Source organism: Sinocyclocheilus rhinocerous, unplaced genomic scaffold (assembly GCF_001515625.1).
Source record: "Sinocyclocheilus rhinocerous isolate Xijiao unplaced genomic scaffold, SAMN03320098_v1.1 scaffold888, whole genome shotgun sequence".
Lineage (NCBI taxonomy): Eukaryota > Metazoa > Chordata > Actinopteri > Cypriniformes > Cyprinidae > Sinocyclocheilus > Sinocyclocheilus rhinocerous.
The window spans coordinates 47,715-70,610 of NW_015634016.1; the positions used below are offsets into that span (position 1 = coordinate 47,715).

The following is a 22,896-nucleotide window of genomic DNA, read 5'->3' on the forward strand; positions in this document are numbered from 1 at the left end:
TTGATTGTGTGTAAAGTTTCAGACAATTTGCCAAACATAATTTACCCTAATGGGATAATGTCAGTTATAAACGATGGAACCCTAAACAAAAGGTCAAAGGTCAGATGTAGAAAACAAAGTTTAGGCAAAATATATGTAATATATAAAGTCAATTCTTTTTTCAAGCTGTGAATTCACAATTCGTCCCATAGAGGGATAAAATATATAAATATATCTTCTGTGGAAGTCGACTCAAGACAAATTTTCGTCCAGTCATTGCATGTACTACCTGCATGTCGACCTATGTATTTGAATACTTCTGTGCAGCCAATAGCGAGAGTTTGGGAGTTTGAGAGACTGCAAAATTCAAAGACTTGCCAAAATATGCAGAGACAACGAGGTACAACAAGGGTAAACACTGACAGAGTTTTTACAAGATGGAAAAACTTAAAGGGGTCATATGATGCAATTTCATTTTTTCCTTTCTCTTTGGAGTGTTACAAGCTCTTGGTGCATAAAGAAGATCTCTAAAGTTGCAAAGACTAAAGTCTCAAATCCAAAGAGATATTCTTTATAAAAGTTAAGAGTCAGCCACACCCCCCTAAAACGGCTCGTTCGAACACGCCCCCACATATCTACCTAACTGTGTGGGAAGATTTGCATAACGCCACACAAATGTTCACGCAAAGAAAGAAGGCATAACTTTTATTCTCACTGTAGTATTGTTGCCCTTTCCTAAGCCTTCAGATAGGCGAATTCCTGTCCTCCTTCCAGTCTGTATTCCCTGAGACTTTCACTCCGAAACTACACTATCTCATTCATTATCCTCAACTGATACTAAAGTTTGTCCCACTGAAACCGCTGTGGTGCATGAGATTCGAGGGGAAGCACCAATACTTCAAGCGATTAGCCCACAACACGTGTAACTTCAAGAATCTCAGCTACACCCTTGCCAGGAGGCACCAGTTAAGGCAGTGCTGGGAACTGACTTCGCTGGATTCCCTGCATCAGAACAATTACACGGAGGGTGAACGGGCAGTACCTTTTCGAGCATTACCACTGGAGATACAGAAAGGTGTGATTGGAAGAATTGAGGCAGAGGATATTCAGGGTGACGAGAGGCTTGGTGTGTTCAGCTCTCTTATGACCAACAACGTGAAATACTGTGTGGGAGACAACTTAATTATAGATATTGTGGAGGAGGACATCCCAATCTTTATAAAGATTGTGAAGATTTTGCGATTCAGGGGTGCTTGGATGATCTTTGGCAAGCTGCGGATACCAAAAACATTTGAAAGACATTACCATGCTTTCAAATTGGAGGACCAGAAGGAGTGGATTCTGGTTCAGCCAGGGGAGGAGAAAGAATTTCATCCTCTTGATGCATATGTGCATGATGATACTGAGTACATTGCATTATATCACAGAGTGCAGTCTTCTAGGTAAATATATTGTACTTCTGTGGTATGTCTCTCTCATCAATTATTTCTTGTTTGGAATATGAATTTTTTTATTTTTTTTTACAGAGCAGCAAATTGATGGGGAGACTCTGCTGGGTCTCACAGAAAGGATGGTGGAAAGACTTTTTCCTGTAATGAAACATCAGGTGACATTTATGAAGGAGCTTAATAAGTTAAAAAAGTAAGTCAGTCTTTTTAAATATTGAACATTGTTGTTAAATATAAAACAAATTTATGCTAACTAAGCTTAAAGTCCTTATCTTAATTTATATTTTATTTTTCTTCAAACAGCCTGGAAACTGACGAGCCTCGGATATCTTATACTCCGTATGTATCATTATGAGATTCAAAGTAATCAAAGTGGATCTGACGTGGTAGCATTTTGAATGTTCTTCAGTTATCAGTAATGTTGACATTCAAACACTTTACAAAGCTTGGAAGAGCCAGGATATTATTAAATATAACTCAGATTGTGTTGAACTGAAGAAAGAAAGTCTAGGTCACATCTAGGTTGGCTTATTGGTGAGTAAATTATGGGGTAATTTGATGACTTCTGTTAATTGGTGAAAAGCACTCAAAAGGTAAATGTTTGTTTTACAGGAACCCAAAGGTCCTACACCAACCATCGTGTTCAACGGCTCTCCTGATCCCCTCAAGTCTGAAAGTGTCAGCATTATAATGGACAACGTGAACATTATAAGAGAGGCAGACATTGACATGACACAGGCTGTGGAATGCCTGTTTGCAGTCTACTTTCTTTTCAATGTGCAATACCCGGTTGCCATTAAGCACACAATGACTTTTATTCAAAAATATATGCTTAAACTTAGATGTCGCAATGACACAAGAACACCAATACCAGTACTAAAAATGTACAGTCAACTTGTGTAAATTGTAGTGCTGTTTAATAGATGTTTCAATTGTTCATGTATTGTTTTTATCTGCATTGATTTGTTTTTCCTCATTTCAGAGATACATGTATAAGTTAAGTACTGTTTATGTATTGTATGTACATATACAAGCTTATGTATGTTTATTAAAAAGTGAAAATGCTGAAGTGAAATAATTAAAACTAAATGGTTGAATGTAATTAAACATTTTAAATGTAAAATAATTTAAAGTTTTGCTGTCTAATACAGAATATACAGAGGTGCAATTTTAAATCTGACACTATTTTTGTATAATAAATTGAATAAATTTAAACTTTTTGAATTTTCTGGATTGGTTATATTTTCTTATTAAATAATAAATAACTTTTAATAATAAAGAACCCTTAAATGGTTCTAAAAAGAACCATCTAACTTGGATTCAAAGAACCATTTGGGGTTCTTTTTAATGAACCCATTAAAATGGTTCTATATAGAACCATTTTGGGGTTCTATATATGAAGCGGGTGATATAACCATTTCTGGTTCTAAATAGAACCATTTCTTTTAAGAGTGTACCCTACCTTAATTTTCATTCAAAAATAATCGCATTCGGGGTGACATGAGGATGAATAAATTATTTAAAATTGTAATGAGTAAATGATTCATTACATTTTTTCTATGCAGCTTTAAACATGTAACCACATCTCATATCAAAGCATATTTACACAATGTAAATACTGTAGTTATTTGTATAATCGGCAGTAATAATAAACCTTTTTCCCACTATCACACTGAAAATGTCAGTAATGACGTACCTATTAATGACAGACAAATATAGGATTGAGGATATTTGAAGTGCTCACCTTTATTAAAAGGCTCATATTATTAGTCAAATCATGTTTTTCTTTAAAAAATAATGTCAACATGTAGTTGACAACATACGTGGTTTCGCAACATGGTTTCAGGCTTTACTGTATGACCATGCAGTCAGAGTTTTGCTCCCACCCTGATCAACTCACCTGCTTGTTCACATGTTTGATTAATGTTTGGAGGTCAATAATTATAAAATATGTACAAATATGCTAGCTCTCTAGTTACAGATAGAAATATCTTGCTACAGATAGAAACACTAGAAATTAAAAAAAAGTGTTTGATTGATCAGAAGCAACACTATGAGATATTTATTCCTTGCAGTTGCAACGTTTGGACGCTAGGATCTCTTCAGTGTGACTCAGTATCTCTGGGAAGTATCAGACAAGATATGTTAGTACAAGATTCACACAAGAGTGAAAACCTGCAGAATTGTCTTAACTAGATTAAAATAAGTACTAAAATAAAGGTGTTAAGTCATTCACCTGGTCTAGTTCCACATTGACCACTGTAGAGTCGTAGTTGTTGTTGCAGGTGGCTTTGCAGGCAAATGCTGAGATACAGATGGAGATGATGAACTGAAGGATGGAGAACACCAGCAATATTCCAATGACCCCAAAACCAAATCTCTAAATAAACACATTCAACATGCACATATATGAAAGCAGTTCCACAAATAACATCCTAGCAATTATATAGTTTATCAAAAATTATATTGAAAAATTATATTATACAGGAAACAGTTATTCTGTTGATAAGGGTATGTAACACAAATTTACATTATGTCATCATTTACTTGAAATGCAAAAGAAGCCATTTTGAAAACAGCTTTAATGCAATTGCAATGAATAAAGCTTGAGCTTTCAGACTTCAAAAAGTACAATAAATAAATACATAAATAACAAAACAAAGCTTTATCAAATGGGTTCATACAACCTGTGCATTATATTCCGAATTTTTTCAAATCATCCAACAGCTTTATGTGAGGAACAAACTGAGGATTATGTCAAGATATTAAGTGATTAATGACTTAAAAGTAAATGATGACTATCTTAATTTTTGGGTGTACTTTTAAGTAAATAAAACAGCAAATGCTAGCTGAAATACAAATTAAAACAAAATATTGCACATTTAGTACCTCAATATTTATACAGTCATGAATATTGTAGCAGCTTCGAGGGTGCAGTGGGCCTATTCTTATTTCATTGCCGGTCAGAAGAATGGCTATTGCTGAAGTTATGGCACTGAACACATTCATTCCATGAGAGGCTTTCACCTACAGGGAGAAAAGTAATAAAATTGTAAAGTAATAAGTAAAGTAACAAGTTTGATATCTTTATCTGTTAGTGGTAAAAGGATGAAAGCTTATTGTGCTAAAAAGCTGAGAGTAATGTCTGAGAAGAAGCATCAGCTACACAGTTTGTTGCTGGCTGTACTTTGGTCTTTCTCTTGCAGAAACATAAATACACACATATATGTGACCCTGGACCACAAAACCAGTCATAAGGGTCAATTTTTTGAAATTGAGATTTATACATAATCTGAAAGCTGAATAAATAAGCTTTCTTATGGTTTGTTAGGATAGGACAGCATTTGAAAATCACCTTTAAAGTTGTCCAAATTAAGTTCTTAGCAATGCATATTACTAATCAAAAATGAAGTTTTGATATATTTACGGTAGGAAATTTACAAAATATCTTCATGGAACATGATCTTTACTTAATATCCTAATGATTTTTGGCATAAAAGAAAAATCGATAATTTTGACCCATACAATGTTTTTTTTTTGGCTATTGCTAAAAATATACCCCACAACCCTAATCCTACCCATTGCGTAGCATATACACGCCAAAGTCAATTTTTGCGTATCAGTACCACGAGTTTTTGTTTTTATTTGGCGTACTATTTATACACACTTGACAACATTTTTAGCTAAATCTAGAAAGCTAGATCAGGAAACAAGCTTGGGCACATAAAAATGTGCAAAAGAAAAATAATACATGACAAAACGTGGGATCTTAACTGAAGTAGAAGTATGAGGCCAATTTTCCCAATATTCTCACTAGATTCATTGACCCTCCGGTGTTATTGTTTCCAGCTGGTCTTAACTGATAACCTCTGTCCAGTGAAACCACATGTAGTTGTAGTGTTGCAAAACTGAGAAATGTCACCATTGTGAGAAATTTACTCGTTTACTACTGTAATTTGTTTTTAAAGTCACAGTAATCGTGGTTAATTATTAGTATTTATTTGGAATCGTGGACCATTCATGTTCATATTTAAGCATGAAGATTAATCAACAACTTATTCATAACTGTTTGTGGATGGATCTTACAGTGAAACAACTGCTGAGCACAAATTTCAATAGCACAAATAAAACCAAAAAAAAACCTATTCATGCTGCATTGCATGCTCTGTGCCTGGGTGGGTGCCACTGTATATACATTGTGTATGCACAATTGGTGAACTTAACAGTTGACTGAATTAACACCGAACTGACGTAAGCTGTATAAAGACACTGCTTTACAGCAGAATTTGAATTTGCTACTACTGCTTTGACACAATGTGTACTGTATAAAGTGTTATAAAGGTGATTGAACTGTATGCATATTCAGTAATATATTTACAAAGTACTGTAATACATATTTAAATGTATTTATATTAAAAATGTATTTGTTTTTTGCAGACTTGGTCTGAAGATTTGGTAAATACTGTAAGTGAATGGTTTCACAGGCTGTGCCTCAAGCAAAACTGTAAGTTTAAGTGAACTGGTTTAACATTTGAACTTTTACATTAAACTCTCCAGATAAACAAGCAAGAACAGAATGAGGGTCACTGGTTATGACACAAACAATGCTTTGAGACAATCTTTGCAAAAAAAAACTAGTCAAGAACTGTGGGATCATAATGAATACATTTTTTACGATAACGTCTGGTTTCCCATAACATCCTTTTCTACAGTCCACTGAATCAACAAAAAAATGTGTTTTGTTAGAAGAAGTGGTTGTGTGTGGTTATTAGGGTAACTTCCTTTCTCACTTATTCATCCTAACATAACAACTGGTGACATTTCTCAGTTTTGCAACACCACAACTACATGTGGTTTCACTGGACAGAGGTTATCAGTTAAAGGCAGGGTATGTGATTTTTCAAAAACACTTTAGAAAACTGATTCGGGCCGAATAGCAAAACAAACTTGTAGCCAATCAGCAATAAGGGGCGTGTCTACTCGTGATGTGGAGGAGAGAGCTTTCAGTGCATGGGACGGACATTAGCCGAGCCGAGCGACAGAAAGATAGAGATGGCGGCTAAAAAACAAAAGAGGAAAACGTCTGCGGAACAATAAGGCAAGAAGTAGGACCCGTGTAAATATCGGATCAGCTTTCCAGCGCTGGAGAGAACTCAAGGAGCGGAGGCCTGCGATCGGACGCCGAGGTTGCTTTGTTTCTTCTCAATAGGTGAGTAACACCATGTCTACAACAGCTAAAGTCTGCCTACACTGGACGCGATCAAACGACCGTTGAAAACCATTTGAAATTTGTGTCAGCACGTCATAAATAGAACCCGGCAGCAGTTTTCTGTCGGGGATTTGTTGCGCCGCGCCGCTCACGTCCGTAGACATGGTGTAACATTGGTTTTGCTTTGTTTCACAGAACTAATCGTTGCCTGGGTTGCGTACGTATATGTGGGGCGGAGCTATCAAAATAGAGGCAAGACCCTTTTGGGGTAGGGGCGTGTTTGTTTTGGTGATTTCAAATATCAACATTGGCTACCAGAAATCACTTACTCTGCCTTTAAGACCAGCTGGAAACAATAACACCGGAGGGCCAATGAATCTAGCAAGAATATTGGGAAAATTGGCCTCATACTTCTACCTCAGTTAAGATCCCATGTTTTGTCATGTATTATTTTTCTTTTGCATATTTTTATGTGCCCAAGCTTGTTTCCTGATCTAGCTTTCTAGATTTAGCTAAAAATGTTGTCAAGTGCGTATAAATAGTACGCCAAATAAAAACAAAAACTTGTGTTATTGATACGCAAAAATGGACTTTGGCGTGTATATGCTACGCAATGGGTAGGATTAGGGTTGTGGGGTAAATGCGTATCATATGTACGTGAAAACTGCGTATCATATGCACGCCAACAAATTTCGTATCATATGCACGCGAAAACTGCATATTATATGCACGCCAAACACATGCGTATCATTATGCACGTCAAAGTCCATTTTTGCGTATCAATACCACAAGTTTTTGTTTTTATTTGGCGTACTATTTATACGCATTTTCATGAGACCGGGCTCCACTTTAATATATAAATTTATATATTAGTGAAAACTCTTTTTAATCTCTTTGACAATTTATATGTTTATGTATTGTTTTATTATTAGCCTACAACATAATTACAGCTGTGTCCTCGTAAACCAAATGGCTTCAAAAACATAATACAGAGTGTTTTTGATATTCAAAAACTTCAAAAACATTTTTTGATATTCATCCCCGAGAAGTAACAGACAAGATATTTTAGTTCACGAGAGACTCCAACAGAAAACTAACAGTTAAACTTAATTTGTATGTATTTTTTTTTACTGGTTTAGGCTAAAACGAACAAGACAAAACATGTACCTTTGTCAACAATCAAGTCCTTTGAATTCTTTATTTTCAGTTCTCAAATTACATCAGTCAGTATACTGGTCTCTAATGAGAACAGATCTCTGTGTGTGTGTGTACAGGTTTATGTGACCCCACTATTCAAAATGTCCTCACAATGTAGTGAAACCCATTGAACACAGTATAGTGAGCTATAGATTAAAAGGCTTATAAAGAACCTTTTGTTTAGGCTAAAACGAATAAGACAAAACATGTACCTTTGTCAACAATCAAGTCCTTTGAATTCTTTATTTTCAGTTCTCAAATTACATTATACTGGTCTCTAATGAGAACAGATCTCTGTGTGTGTGTGTACAGGTTTATGTGACCCCACTATTCAAAATGTCCTCACAATGTAGTGAAACCCATTGAACACAGTATAGTGAGCTATAGATTAAAAGGCTTATAAAGAACCTTTTAAGTCAAACATGTAATAGAATACATGACAAAACATCGGATCTTAACTGAAGAAGAAATATATTATGAGGCCAGTTTTACCAGGAATTATATAATATGCACAAATATTCTTGCTCTGTTGTTACAGATTTATTCATTGGCTTCCAGCAGGTCTTGATAACCTCTGTCCAGTGAAACCACAGTTGTAGTGTTGCAAAACTGAGAAATGTCACCAGTTGTTCTGTTAGGATGAATTAGTAGGAAGCTCCCCTAACCACACACACTTCTAACTTCTAACAAAACATGTTTTGTTTTTTTTGTATGTATGTATTTCAAACATTTTTCAGTGTAGTGTAGAAAAGGATATAACAAATATCAAAACAGACATTATTGGATAAATGTTTTAATCATGAAGCCACAAGTTATTGACTAGTTTTTTTCTCCACATTGTCGTCTCATAACCAGTGACCCTCATGAAGTTTTGACCATCCTAGTGTTTTTGTTTTTTTCAAAATAATTTTTCTATCCTTGCTTGTTTATGTGGACAGTCAGTGTTTAATATAATATAAATGTTGAAATGTTTTCACTTGAAAACCAATTCACTTTTTTGTTCTTTTCCCGCATTTCTCATCTGCCCTAGCTCGTTTCCTAATTTCTAACCTGGCATTGTATACCAAAAATATTGTTGGCTTTGTGATGAATTGCTAATGTTCCTGTATTGTAAGTCGCTTTGGAAAAAAGCATCTGCTGAACGCATAAATGTACATCTGCTCTTTCCAAAGTGACAAAAATAGGATACTATTTTTATATACAGTTAGTTATATATTTATATCTAGCTGTATATGAAAACAAAGTCTATGGAATGGCCCAATTTAGTATTAAGTAAATACACTCACCATTAAGTAACCGTGTGTGTGTGTGTGTGTGTGTGTGTGTGTGTGCATGCGTGTGTGTGCAAGTGTTTGCTCCATTGTATCACAACAGACTAAAATACAAGTTTCTGGAGAAACTTAAGAATCCTGGTTAACAAATGTAATCTTTAGTCCATGTTAAACATGAAATAAACAATACATTACAAAACATTGGGCCATGTCTGATGCAGAAGCATATTAAAATCAATTTCACATATAGTTATAAAATATGGACAAATATTATTGCCTGTAACCCTAGAACAGATATTTTTAAAATCTAAAACAAGAATATGAGACTTTAATTCTCTGTAGCCTTTGGATGCTAGGATCTCAGTATCCCTGAGAAGAAGCAGAAAAGATATGTTAGTACACAAGAGACTCAGAATCATTAACAATTTAAATTCTGCCAAAAACACACACGCTTAAATAGTCTAGAAGTTGGAGATTTACAATCTAGCATGTTGTGATCAGGGTTACTTGAAATAAAATAACTGTCAACTGAAATACATTATATAAAAAAAAACAATAATATAAAAGAAAATTTATTTCAGTTAGCTGCCAAGTCAATATATCTCATTTCCGTTTAGTTTACTTGATACATTAAAATAACTAAAACTGAATTTAAAAATTAATAAATAAATAACCAAAATAAAATAAAATAAAATGGCAAAGACAACAATAATGGTATCTCAGTGATACTAAAATAACACTGGCTGTGATTGATGTATAGTTTCTATATCTGTTTCAATAATTAAAATAACTATTACGATTGGTGTGATAAAACTGCCAGGCTTGTAATGTCAAAAATAGCATTACCACAGCATTACCACATCTGAATCATTTACCTGGTTTAGTGCCACATTGACCACTGTAGAATGGATGTTGCAGGTGGCTTTGCAGGCAAGTGCTGATATACAGATGGAGGTGATGAACTGAGGTATAGTGAACACCAGCATTATTCCAACAGACCGCAAAATAAAACTCTGCAAAACAATCAACATGCCCATATATGAAAGCAGTTCAAGCAATATCATCAGTCAACTATACAGAGTTCCAAAAATTATACTGAAGCAGGTATCATTTTAAGCTAATTATGATAACATCTCAAAAATCCTGATTAGCCTAAGCGATCTGTCAGTAAAATATCTGTCATCATACCAAACATGTATGCCTTTCTTTCTTTTGTGGAACATGTTACATTCTGAAGACTGTTTTCCATGCAATTACAATGAATGGTAACTAGAGCTTTCAAGCTTCAGAGAAGACAAACCAAAAAAACTGCCATTTTGTTTGAGGCAGTGTTCGAACTATACCGTGGACTTTGGGGGAGCCCACTTTTTTTTTTTTTTATAATCAGTCCAATTAATGGACAAATCTAAATGTGTGAATGGAGAAAAAAATATCATAAATAGGACATTGCTACATCTCTCATGAGCTCTCATGAACTCTCATGAACATGGCAAGGAAACCTGTCTGTTTCTTACACCAATCCATACAGCCAGCTATGAATGCATCATGCCATGCACAGTTTTACTATATGGCACTAAACTCTTCTGGAGTGCTGCTTTACAGCTGAATCGCATTTTGGAGACACCGGTATTAAACTGAATGTAATCAACATTGAATTAAGTCGAACTGAATAATGACATTGCTGTCTTTTGAAGAACTGCTCATAGCGAACCAACACTGAACTGACTTGAGCACCATCCACCATCATTGTAATTGTATGTTACTATGACCAGAACAGTTTTCAGAATTTCTCCATTTGTGTTCTACAAAAGAAATAAAGTATGACAGCATTTTAATTTTTCAAGTTAACTGTGCCTTTAAATAACACAGCAATTAAAGACTAAAAACAAATAAATACACATGGTATTACAAAATATTGCACATTGTGCATGTAATACCTGAACATCGAACCTTGGATATTCCAATGATATTCCTAATTGTACACCCATCAGAAGAATAGCTAGTTCTGCTGTTATGGCACTGAACACATTCATTCCAAGAGAGGCTTTCACCTACAATAACAAATCCACAACATTCAGAAAATTACTCAAAGAACAGATTGAAACTGCTTGCAGAAACACATTACTTTTAATTAAAAAAATGATGTCTGAGCAGATGTATGAGCAGGGTTGTCAAACGACCCCATTTACCTCTGGACCCTCAAAGAGTGCAAAAATGTCTCCTTTGGACACTCCATTGGACTATCTGTTATATGCATATGTATAATGGACAGTGTATAGCAGACAGTTATTTTAAAATCACCCTGACAATACAACCATCCCTAACCTCTCAATTCAATTTTTTGGGTCTTTTTTTAATGAGACAATCAAAGCTTTGCTGCTAACAGATGATATTTGAACCTCACATACATGTTTTATAAACTGAGGTTAACGTGTCATCAACAGAATTAGTGTGGAAATACTTCAGAAATTATGTGACAAAAGAAAGCATATAATATGTTGAAATCAGTGTATGATACTGTATGAACTTACCAAACATGGATTAAATTTATTCTGTGCAGCAACAGACAGAGATCCAGCACTGACGTACTGAGAAAGGAACACAGGGTATGTTAAATTACATGCTGGAAATTAAAATTAAAAGGGAAATAAAGCAAAACTAACTTACAATGAAAGATCCCCAGTAGGTGATGCCACTATTGACAACAATTTTGGGATAATAGTCACTGATGGTGAGACGCCAAGTAAGTACAACCCCAAGTAAGAAGACAGTCACTCCAATCATTATCTGGACAATCTAGATGACAGGTATAGGTTATGTTTTATTTATGATGGCCTAGCATTGATGTTTGATATACAAAAAATAAAAGCTATATTGATTATTATTGTACACAGTCTAAATTGAAACAAACACATATCTTTACACTAGGGCTCTTATGACAAGAGATTTAATTCGTTTTAAATGATTTAGGAGAAATACAATTCTAAGAATGTTCCCAAAACCAGATATCATTGTAATTCATCATTAAACGCATTACCCCCAGAGCCTTTGGTTGTGCTTTGAAAAATCCTTTAAGAGCCGCATTGTGTTTTATTGTCTCCTGTCCATCAACATAAATAACACTGTCATTTGCCTGTGGATTTATTTGGATGACAACTGTAGCTTTGTCGGTTGAGAGAACCTCTCTGGTTTCCATTCTATAATTTCCCCTGTAATAAGCGTGTTCATGTTAATGTTATTCAAGTTTATTAAGAAACGTGAACAGCTATGAATATTTAAAGATGACAAAAAGATTTGTTCTTCTCATAGTTAAATACCTCTTTTGTGATCCTGATATATGAAAAAAACTGTGTAAACATTGCCATTGTAAATATGCCAATATAATCATAATCATTGATTGTCTAAGATAAATAATTAATTTACATATATGTGTTACTTTTGACAAGGACGCTGTTGGAGATTTTCCTCTATTTTCAGAGATCAAAATTTACATTCATATTATTTTTTAAATGGGATATATTATTTTTGTAGCTTAATGTTGAACGAAATTATAAAACATTCAAACTTAGTTTTTAGTACAAAGCAATATATGGCTACTGGTGCGAAATATAATATTAGTCAGAACATTATATACAATTTTTGAAACACAGACACAAAATGTAAAAAGAACATGAATGTTAATTGATAAAAAATACATATATTTAAAAAAGTATTTTACCTGAAATGAGATTTGTTGACGTCTGGTAGCTCTTTTGCTGTATCTTTGTGCGTGTGGACTCTGTAAAGGAGGAGCTATACGTTTCTGTCGATTGCCGCCTTCCTCTTAAAATACAAATCGCTTTACACATAGATTGAAAAATGCTCTGTATCTCTATGAATAATAGAGAATGCATTATTAAGATAAATGCGTACACATTTTGCATAAGCAAACTACGGATACAAAAATTAACATAGTTTATTCCACATAGTTTGCTTCCGCATGATTTTTCAGAGATTTTAAATAAAACAAATTTCATGTTAAGCATGAGACAAAAATGAATGTTTTTAGGCAAGATATTTAATTACAGTATTAAACAACAGCATATAATATTAACATTTGATATTTTCATAATGACTGACTTCAACTGTAGATTTAAATGACTACATTATTATTGGATTATTATATTGGATATGCACTTTTTTCTAATGAAGGCAATCATACCATTTTAAACTGTAAAACAATATGCACATATAACATTTAACAATAGACAATAACATAATTGCTAAATTGTCAAAATGGGGGCGTGTTAGAACGAGCCATTTTAGGTAGGTGTGGCTGACTTTTAACTTTTATAAAGAATATCTCTTTGGATTTGAGACTTTAGTCTTTGCAACTGTACAGATCTTCTTTATGCACCAAGAGCTTGTAACACTCCAAAGAGAAAGGAAAAATTGAAATCGCATCATATGACCCCTTTAAGTAGGCTATGTTGTTTTTACTTATCCACATTTGCATTTATCTCACTCACAGGTCATCAAAAACTTAAGTATTGCTTTCAGTTGCTTGCCTTATTCATCTCTTATCACTATAATTTTGGCTAAAATATCCCCACACTTATTTCGTAACTTGTTTGTGATTTAAATTTTTTGCAACTGTAAAAGCATAATTTTTTTATATAGCCTAAATGTGTAAGGCAATTTATAAGTGTGTTTACATGATAAAGAGAGAATATTTACATTTTAAAAGTTCGTAGCTGCCAAATGGGAAAAATGTCGCGGGACAAATGACTGTTTACAATGTCTGGCTCCGCCCCTGGGAATCATCATTATTCGAATGCACGTGGTTCATCACACGCGTGCAATCATGTGATCATGCGTGTCAGCTGACAAGGAAGTAAAGTCACACTTTTTCATTGAGCAGCTATCGCTCGGAATATTTTATTCCAGCGATCTCTGCCTGAAAGTAGCTTTTATGAATATCCATTGATTGCCTGAATGCTGTTGCGTGTGTATCTAACGTTATAAGATGAATTCTCTCGTGGTCGCGATCATTGCGCTCCTCTGCGCGCTTTCCACCGGCGCCGCGCAACACCTGGACACAGGTAACGAATAAAAAATGAATTAACTGCATTGCATAGCTTAATTAAAACTTTGCTGACTTTGATGAGTAAAACACAATGTAATGTAACTATGATTCAGTGGAGTGGCTATCAGACGGTCCAAGCGCATCCGTGGAGCTTCAGCAAGAATCCAACAGTACCAACTCGTCTGATCTGACTTATGGATTCATATCCTGCGCCGTAGCAGTAGTCTTCTTCGGGAGCAACTTTGTACCAGTGAAAAAGATAGAGACTGGTGATGGTTAGTCAATTTTTTCTTACATTTTTGAAACTTTTTTTGTGCTTTTGCCTCGCTGTGAAAGTGTGTTAGCTCAGTGTTTCTCAACTGGCTTTTCTTTATGCCACAGTAAATGTTTATGGTACCAAATGTCAACAAAAATGCCTTTAAAGTAATAGTTAGGTAATAGTTTTAAAAAGTAATAGTATTATTTAAAAGTAAGTAATTGCAGTAGTCTGTTTTGATTTACTCACCGTCAGTGTCAAATTTGTATGACTTTATTTCATCTGTGGAACACAAAAGGAGAGCAGCCGCAGAAGTCTCAGTCAGTCACCATTTGCTTTTACTGTATGGAAATGTGATGCAATGAAAGTGAATGAGGCTGTCATTTTCTTTTTGTGTTCCACAGAAAGTCATACAGGTTTGAAAAGTGGAGTAAATGATGACTGATTTGTCTGTCTTTTTTCATCCAGATGTAGTAATTGTATTAGCTATATTAATACTATATATATATATGCCCACTGAAGCTAAGCAGGGTTGAGCCTGGTCAGTACCTGGATGGGAGACCTCCTGAGAAAACTAGGTTGCTGTTGGAAGAGGTGTTAGTGAGGCCAGCAGAGGGTGCTCACCCTGCAGTCTGTGTGAGTCCTAACGCCCCAGTATAGTGACGGGGACACTATACTGTAAAAAGCACCGTCCTTCGGATGAGATGTTAAACCGAGGTCCTGACTCTCTGTGGTCATTAAAAATCCAAAAAGGATGTCCTTTGAAAAAGAGTAGGGGTATAACCCCGGCATCCTGGCCAAATTTGCCCATTGGCCTCTGACCATCATGGCCTCCTAATCATCCCCATACACTGATTGGCTTCATCACTCTGTCTCCTCTCCACCAATAAGCTGGTGTGTGGTGGGCGTTCTGGCGCACTATGGCTGCCGTCGCATCATCCAGGTGGATGCTGCACACTGGTGGTGGATGAGGAGATTCCCCCTCTTTCATGTAAAGCGCTTTGAGTACCCAGAAAAGCGCTATATAAATGTAACAAATTATATTGCCAAGTAGCAAATTAGCTTATGACAAAATATGCAAAAAAACTAAATAGCAGTTAGAATAAAACATAAGAAATGCTTCCAATTTAATAGAAATATAGCCTATATTTTTTAACTATTAATGTTACCTGTAGGCGAGTCCCCAACAAACACAGAATATTACACAAATGTTAGCATATGTTCCCTTTTTTGACCCAACTATTACTAAAAATTATTACTTGGGTCTTGATAACCCTTTGTAGAGGACATAGAATAAATCAATGTACAATAAATTATATCCTGCTTTGAAAACACACTAAAGTGAGGAAGTTTGTTTGTTTGTTTCTTGTAATATTTCATTCATTTTCAGTTTACCCTACTGTGTTCATGTGCAGGTATGTTTTTCCAGTGGATTCTATGTGCTGCTATATGGACAGTCTCCCTAGTGGTGAACATCATTCTGCATAGTCCAAAGTTTTGGCCTCTTGTTATGCTGGGAGGAGCCATCTGGGCTACTGGTAACATTTAATTATTTAATATGCAGTTCTTGATGATATACAGTGTGAAAATCTGTCTTATGTTTGTGTGTTCCTTCTAGGTAATATAACTGTAGTTCCTATTGTAAAGACTATTGGGCTTGGTGTTGGACTTCTTATATGGGCTTCGTTTAATCTGCTTTTGGGTTGGGCCAGCTCAAGGTAAACAAAATCTGATTTCAGAATCTATTTGTTAGTGACAAACACACACACATACACAGAGAGAGAGACACACTGATTTTTGCTGTTGATTTTAGGTTTGGCTGGTTTGGTATTGGTGCCGAGACTGTTTCCAAACCAGTACTGAACTCCTGTGGAGCAGGTCTTTGTTTACTTAGGTAAATGTACATGCATTCATATTCTTTTTTTTGTAAGTCAGACATTTCATAATGTGATGTTACCTTAAAGTGGCATTATTTGAAATAATGACCGTTCTCTTTTTCTTCACCCTTTTCATTTCTTAATTTTGTTATGTGTTTACAGTGCTATTGTTTTTTTCTTTGTGAAGACTGATGTTCAAAGATCTGCAACATCTGAAGAAACACCATTACTAATAGACCATGTATGTTGACATAGTTAAAAAAATTGTGCTAATAAAGTCAAATTTTTTTTATGGAACCCTTAAGGGACATGGTGATGGAAAAAAATGAGTTGAGAGGAAAAATCATTCATTTATTATTATTTCAATGCTTTTGTGTTCCCCTGAAAAACTTACAAGCGCTTGCACATAAAACTGTTCTTTGTGAGTGCAAAGTTAAATTATTTTTACGTTCCCCAGAGAAACTTTGCATTTGCTCATAAAACCGTTCTTTGTCAGTGAGCGTAAAGTTTCTCAGTTTCTCAAAATGTTTCTCGCACATTTTTTTTTTCAAAATTCAAAAAGAGATAACGGAACGTTTCTCAGAGGAACAGAAAAGCATTTAAATATATTTTTTCCTCCCATCTCATATTTTTTTCATCACCATGTTTCACCATGACACTCCATACAGCTTTTTTTTTATATTTCATGTTTGAATAATTCAATTAATTTAATCAATTTCATGCGTAGACTGTGAACTCCGAATCTGTGGTAGCAACAGATGATTCCTGGGTGGATGCATTAACACCACGCACCAAACGGCTAGTGTATGTACACATCACACTTACATGACCCGTTACACACTTTCCTAACACCTCCCGTACATAATAAGTGTACATAGATTAATAATGGCATTTGTTTTACATCATAAGCATCAAAAAAATAAACTTTTTTTTTTTTAATTTTATGAGTAAATGTTTCTGTACTAATTGTATAGAGTATCAGCCTCAGACCACAATAAAATATAATTAAAATATATGAGTATCTGCAACAGAACAATGCATTTATAAATATGTTTATAATAAGAGCTTTGTATTGCAGTGGAACGTTTCTTGCTGTTGTCGCTGGACTGCTGTACGGTTCATCATTTGTTCCAGTTCTGTACATAAAAAATCATGCATCAGATCCAGACAGCCAATACAGTGGGGCTAGCCAGTTTGGTAAATCTAGATTACCTTGTTATAAGCATTAGTTGAATTCTTAAATATGAACTATTATGCATTTTGTTTATATATACCGTGTTTCTTTGTAGATCTTGATTACGTCTTTGCACAATACAGTGGGATTTTCCTCACTAGTACAGTGTATTTCATCCTGTACTGTGCCATCAAAAAAAACAGACCTCAAGTTTTTCCTAAAGCAGTACTGCCAGGTAACACAATCACTTCAATTTAAAGGAATAGTTCGCCCAAAAATGAAATTTTTCTCAAAATGTACATACCCTCAGGCCATCCAAGATGTACAGCAGATGAGTTTGTTTCTTCATTTGAAAAGATTTGGAGAAATTTAGCTTTACATCACTTGCTCACCAATGGATCCTCTGTAGTGAATGGATGCCGTCAGAATGAGAGTCCAAACAGCTGATAAAAACATCACAATAATTCATAAGTAAACCAAATGACTCCAGTCCATCCTTGTGAAGTGAATTGTTACGCGTTTGTAAGAAACAAATCCGTCATTAAAACTTTTTAAATTTAAACCCTTGCTTTTCCCAAAATATTTCATCATAACAGTTCCTCAATTCATTATTCATAACAACAGTAAAGTAAAGAAGTTGTTCTCTCACATCACATCTCTCACAAATTTGTTGTTCGCTCACATCAAAATCTATCAACATTTAGAACTGTTTTGGACTCTTTTCTTCTGTAAACGGCGCTTCATCTATGCATGATTCTCTCCTGATTTAGACTAGATGAATTTTTCACAAATAGAATATATTAAAAAAAGAGTATTTATATTTTGGCTGAAGGCAATGGATAAAAAATTAAAAATGTCTTGATGGATTTGTTTCTTACAAACACAGCATTTTACTAAACCATGTTAATTGATGGACTGGAGTCCTGTGGACTACTTGTGGATTATTGTGATGTTTTTATCGGCCATTTAGACTCTCATTCTGATGGCACCCATTCACTGCAGGGGATTTTGGCTGAGCCATTCCTGTAATTTGCATTTCCTTTAGAATTATCATTTTTCTTCCGCATACCTCTGCATACTTGATGTGATGTTGTGTAGAATAATGTTTTTTTCCTTGTAGGATTCCTTTCTGGCATCATGTGGGGTATAGCCACGTGCTGCTGGTTCCTGGCCAACCACTACCTCAGTGCTGTAGTGAGCTTCCCTATTATCACAACAGTGAGTTACAGATCTCAAAAGAGTGCACATCTTTTTCTATTTTTCAGGTAAGATTTTTTTCAGATAATGTGTGTTTGGTTCATTCCAGGTTCCTGGATTGATTGCAGCTCTTTGGGGTGTTGTCGTGTTCAAAGAAGTGAAGGTAAATACTTGTGTGTATGGTGTATGAGTTCTGTTCCCGCTGTCTATTGCTTTTATCTTTTTGTATTGAACTTTTCATCTCCTCCTCTCTCTCTCCCTCAGGGTTGGCGAAATTACATTGTCCTCGTGGTTGCTTTCTGTCTTGTTTTATCTGGGGCATTATTGACTGCATTCTCAAAGGGTTAAACCTTTTTTAGACAAGAGCAAAAATGCAAAGAAAAAACGTGAGTGTTTGGTTGAGTGTTTTAACATTTTAACGTTTTAAATAATTTGCAGAGAGATTTCTGCATATTATATCTAAGTGTGTTGTGTAATTTCTTTTAATTTTGTAGTGAAATTCATGAAATTTTTGGATTGCTAATGGGTTGTTTTATTGCTGCCAAACTGTGTTAGAGGCCTTCGTTTTTTATTTATTTATTTTTTTAACGTTTTAAATAATTTGCAGAGAGATTTCTCTCTCTCTTATCAGGTTATGCAGCTACAAAAACCTATTGAAGAGAAACAATTGTTTATATCAGGGAGGGATATGGTCCTAACATATATAAGATACTTGAAATGTTACAGCAATATCAGCACATTGTTAAATGTTTTTTTGTCTTTGTTTTTTTAACTAGGAACACAGTTCATTATATTATTGTTGAATTTGCAATAACAAACTTTTTTTAAATGTCATGTTTACACTATAATGGACCTCATTTCACTATATATTTGCACATATAATGGTTATTGTTTTTTTATATATTGATGCATCTGCACAGTATAAAAGCAGGAATGGTATGTAATGCATAAAGACAATGAAGCATATTTTAAAACCATTTAAAACTAATAATAAAAAAAATAATATATATATATATATATATATGACAATTGTGCATATTTTCACTTCAAATTCATTTTTCTTTTTTTAATTTAGTATTTTTCTCATTGGTGATCATCAGTACTGTAAGAGTATTTTATTTTATTGTACATTACATTTAAATACTGCAATGCAATAATTATAAAAAAAGAATAATTCTAATTCTAAAGTAAATTCTTTTTCCGCAATGATATACTGATGGAATGTCATGAATGTCACCATACAAAAATGTTCATGGTTTTAAAAGTAGACTTTTTCTTCCATATTATATCTAAGTGTGTTGTGTAATTTCTTTTAATTTTGTAGTGAAATTCATGAAATTTTTGGATTGCTAATGGGTTGTTTTATTGCTGCCAAACTGTGTTAGAGGCCTTCGTTTTTTATTTATTTATTTTTTTTTGGATTTTACCAAAAGGGAAATAAATGTTCAAATCCAAATGCAAAGGATTTGTGAGTAGTTGGAGAATAACTGAAAAATGTTGCTTGTATTGATACAGCCTGTTATAAAGGGAAAAAATAAAGCACTGAGAAAGAAAATAAGTAAAATATGTAATGTAAGAGAGCGCACAATTTTCAGTAATGACAAAACATGTTTATTTTAAACTTTACAAAAGATCTTTCAATAAAATATGAACAATGGGGGGAAAAATTATCCCACTTAATTCTCTCTAACTAAAGCCCTTTCTGGTCATTTTAGCTCTAAGAACATCTGTGCTTGTTATATTAAAAATGTGATTAACTTGCCATCAGTTTTAAGTATTCTGATGATTAAATGTCAAAGACCCTCGAGTTCTTTAGAATGACCTCCTTCTGGCAGACCTACAAACTCCTCATGAGACAAGTGGCAGTAACGTCCTTTAGCACATCATGGATGTACGTAACATGACAAAAACATCACTAACGAGTCCACAACAAAGGCTTATTGTACGATTTGCTGGGCGCAGAGAGAGAGAGTGGCCCGGGAACACAGTCTGGATAGGGTTCTGGATCTCTACATGCTTCAGTTTGGTTTCATGGGTGCGGGAATGTTGGCTGAGGCCTGTTCCAGGAAGGCCAGTGGACCCTGCGGCAGTTCTGTGGGCTTTTTATGCTGGACGTTGATGTCTTCCAACACCTGCTGCCAATGATGGATCTTGGTAAGATGTTTCTGAATCAGCATTTCTTTCCTCTGGAGTTCATTCTTCAGTTCTGATGCATCCTGAAACACAGAACAGCACATATAGTTTAGACTACAGTATACTGTATGTTTCAAATATTATAATGGAACTGTAAGAGTTCTAAAATGTTCATGAAGGTGGTTTTGATTTAAATAATGCATGGATGGATTTTAAACAATTTTACAGAGAATTTAAAAACAAAAACAACTGTTTACCTCTTTTTCCACCTGTTCTGGTTTCTGTACAGACAGCTGCAGTCTTTTCTGAAGGAAGAAACATTCAGTCTGTCTGGCTACATCCAGAAACTTCTGTATACACTGATCAACCCCTGAAATACACAACATGCAAAATGAAGGTAAGACATTACAAGTAAAGCCACTGTTTTACATGCAATGGTCAATTTCGAGATTTGGGGCTATTTTACTTTTATAATATATCTTTCAGACTGGTGGAAAAAACATCCAAATTACACTATCTATTTGTGTCTGTAGATTTCATTTACAACACTTTAAAAGAAACTTTATCAAAACGAGTTTTGCCTCATGTACTACGCTAGAAACCTCCACTTCAGTAGCATTTACATATACCAAACTTTCCTGGTTTATTCCTGTCTATATTCTTAAGGTTTTTACAGAGGAATCTGTTTGTATATTATTTGCCTCATTTATATAACATTCTACTACTAAAACGTGATTTTTTTTTTCCTTCTGGCTGTTAACAGTATTTTCTGATTTATGGAGTGGTAAAAAATCTGCAAAAACCTTTGATTCCAATAACTCAACAAAATTAATTACTGTAATATCATATTTTTTGAAGCAGTTTAGAGTATATAGTATATCCCTGTTATTGCTATCTGATATCACAGCATGAGGACACAGCTGGGAAATTACCAGTCCTAATTTCTTCCTGGTCTGTTCCATTCACATAGTCTTGACTGACTAGAGATGCAAAACACGCCTGTGGTGATCAAAAACAGTAAAGGACAGATTACATGACAAAATCTAGAATAACACCACCACTGATTATATAGACTACAACAACTTTGCCAAAATAATGGACACCGTTTCGATCTACAACTAAGCAAACAATTAATTTCTACTGCATGCATAAAGCATGTGCTTATATATATTAAATATAAAAGAAGAATATATTCATGTTAAATATAAAAAGGGTTCAGTGCGTGTATAGTCAGTTGATGAAAAAATTTAAGGGGGTCTGAATACTTTCCATACCCACTGTATATGAATATGGTAATTATGAAGTATTTATTAACGTTCCCTGTTATTACTATCTGATATCACAGCATGAGGACACAGCTGGGAAATTACCAGTCCTAATTTCTTCCTGGTCTGTTCCATTCACATAGTCTTGACTGACAAGAGATGCAAAACACGCCTGTGGTGATCAAAAACAGTAAAGGACAGATTACATGACAAAATCTAGAATAATAACACCACTGATTATATAGACTACAACAACTTCACTGACAAAATAATGGACACCGTTTCGATCTACAACTAAGCAAACAATTAATTTCTACTGCATGCATAAAGCATGTGCTTATATATATTAAATATAAAAGAAGAATATATTCATGTTAAATATAAAAAGGGTTCAGTGCGTGTATAGTCAGTTGATGATCTGATCTATCTAGAAACCGTCGCTCTTTGTATAATTGTACAGAAAATCTATCACTGACACGTAAGCAGCAGCGGTTTTATCGATCTGCTCACCTCGAAAGAAGCTTCCAGCTCATCTACTAAAGTGTTATTTGCCCCTCTGTTACCAGGAGGACCTGTGAGAAGTCCTGGCTGACCTGGACCACCAGGACCTGTAGGTGGATGAGATCCAGGAGGCTGCTGACCGGGGAACATACCGCCCATGGACGACGCCATTTTTCCACTAGCAAGTTAACAACAACAACTTTTCTTCGCGTGCGTAAAAAGACGTCCCAGTCTATTGAAGATGTAATGTATCACCACCTAGTGCACAGGACAGGCAATGCAATTCATGCATGCCATTTAGGCCTATTTATGTATTTACTAACT

The 22,896-nt window shown here is 34.7% G+C and overlaps 3 protein-coding genes across 4 annotated transcripts; 1 reads left to right on the forward strand and 2 right to left on the reverse strand.

Annotated features, from left to right (window-relative positions):
• Window positions 1-3,539: 3,539 nt before the first annotated feature.
• LOC107745065 (membrane-spanning 4-domains subfamily A member 4A-like) lies at window positions 3,540-12,929 on the reverse strand. Its single transcript, XM_016558897.1, has 9 exons — window positions 12,823-12,929; window positions 12,142-12,313; window positions 11,772-11,900; window positions 11,636-11,692; window positions 11,042-11,155; window positions 9,980-10,117; window positions 4,317-4,454; window positions 3,664-3,807; window positions 3,540-3,548 (listed from the first exon to the last, which is right to left on the reverse strand). The coding sequence occupies exons 2-9, from the start codon at window positions 12,298-12,300 to the stop codon at window positions 3,540-3,542; spliced, it is 888 nt and encodes a 295-aa protein (XP_016414383.1). The 5' UTR covers window positions 12,301-12,313; window positions 12,823-12,929.
• A 1,025-nt stretch (window positions 12,930-13,954) lies between these two features.
• Window positions 13,955-19,115, forward strand: LOC107745069 (transmembrane protein 144-like). Its single transcript, XM_016558900.1, has 12 exons — window positions 13,955-14,185; window positions 14,283-14,444; window positions 15,841-15,963; window positions 16,044-16,143; window positions 16,239-16,319; window positions 16,465-16,543; window positions 17,030-17,106; window positions 17,381-17,499; window positions 17,592-17,711; window positions 18,597-18,694; window positions 18,783-18,836; window positions 18,938-19,115. Exons 1-12 carry the CDS (start codon window positions 14,110-14,112, stop codon window positions 19,019-19,021), a joined length of 1,173 nt encoding a protein of 390 aa, XP_016414386.1. The 5' UTR covers window positions 13,955-14,109; the 3' UTR covers window positions 19,022-19,115.
• A 979-nt stretch (window positions 19,116-20,094) lies between these two features.
• Window positions 20,095-22,843, reverse strand: LOC107745070 (mediator of RNA polymerase II transcription subunit 28). Of its 2 annotated transcripts, none has more exons than XM_016558902.1 (4): window positions 22,582-22,843; window positions 21,739-21,805; window positions 21,064-21,176; window positions 20,095-20,889 (listed from the first exon to the last, which is right to left on the reverse strand). In XM_016558902.1, the coding sequence occupies exons 1-4, from the start codon at window positions 22,741-22,743 to the stop codon at window positions 20,692-20,694; spliced, it is 540 nt and encodes a 179-aa protein (XP_016414388.1). In that variant the 5' UTR covers window positions 22,744-22,843; the 3' UTR covers window positions 20,095-20,691. The 2 variants fall into 2 exon arrangements, with proteins under 2 accessions (XP_016414388.1, XP_016414387.1); XM_016558901.1 differs by lacking the exon at window positions 21,739-21,805 and adding an exon at window positions 22,177-22,243 and having other exon boundaries at window positions 22,582-22,842.
• Between the last annotated feature and the right edge of the window lie 53 nt (window positions 22,844-22,896).

What these genes read in the sequence shown, in the direction of transcription:
- LOC107745069 (XM_016558900.1), top strand. Translation starts at nt 14,110, where the DNA reads ATGAATTCTCTCGTGGTCGCGATCATTGCGCTCCTCTGCGCGCTTTCC. An exon ending in TTGGGTTGGGCCAGCTCAAG is followed by an intron (nt 16,144 to 16,238) that starts GTAAACAAAATC and finishes TGTTGATTTTAG; the next exon opens with GTTTGGCTGGTTTGGTATTG. An exon ending in TCGTGTTCAAAGAAGTGAAG is followed by an intron (nt 18,837 to 18,937) that starts GTAAATACTTGT and finishes TCTCTCCCTCAG; the next exon opens with GGTTGGCGAAATTACATTGT.
- LOC107745065 (XM_016558897.1), bottom strand. Translation starts at nt 12,300, where the DNA reads ATGGAAACCAGAGAGGTTCTCTCAACCGACAAAGCTACAGTTGTCATC. An exon ending in ATAAATTTAATCCATGTTTG is followed by an intron (nt 11,156 to 11,635) that starts GTAAGTTCATAC and finishes TTGTTATTGTAG; the next exon opens with GTGAAAGCCTCTCTTGGAAT. An exon ending in TCAATGTGGCACTAAACCAG is followed by an intron (nt 4,455 to 9,979) that starts GTAAATGATTCA and finishes TTCTCCCTGTAG; the next exon opens with GTGAAAGCCTCTCATGGAAT.
- LOC107745070 (XM_016558902.1), bottom strand. Translation starts at nt 22,743, where the DNA reads ATGGCGTCGTCCATGGGCGGTATGTTCCCCGGTCAGCAGCCTCCTGGA. An exon ending in CCAGGAAGAAATTAGGACTG is followed by an intron (nt 21,177 to 21,738) that starts GTAATTTCCCAG and finishes TGTGTATTTCAG; the next exon opens with GGGTTGATCAGTGTATACAG. An exon ending in CAGAACAGGTGGAAAAAGAG is followed by an intron (nt 20,890 to 21,063) that starts GTAAACAGTTGT and finishes TCTGTGTTTCAG; the next exon opens with GATGCATCAGAACTGAAGAA.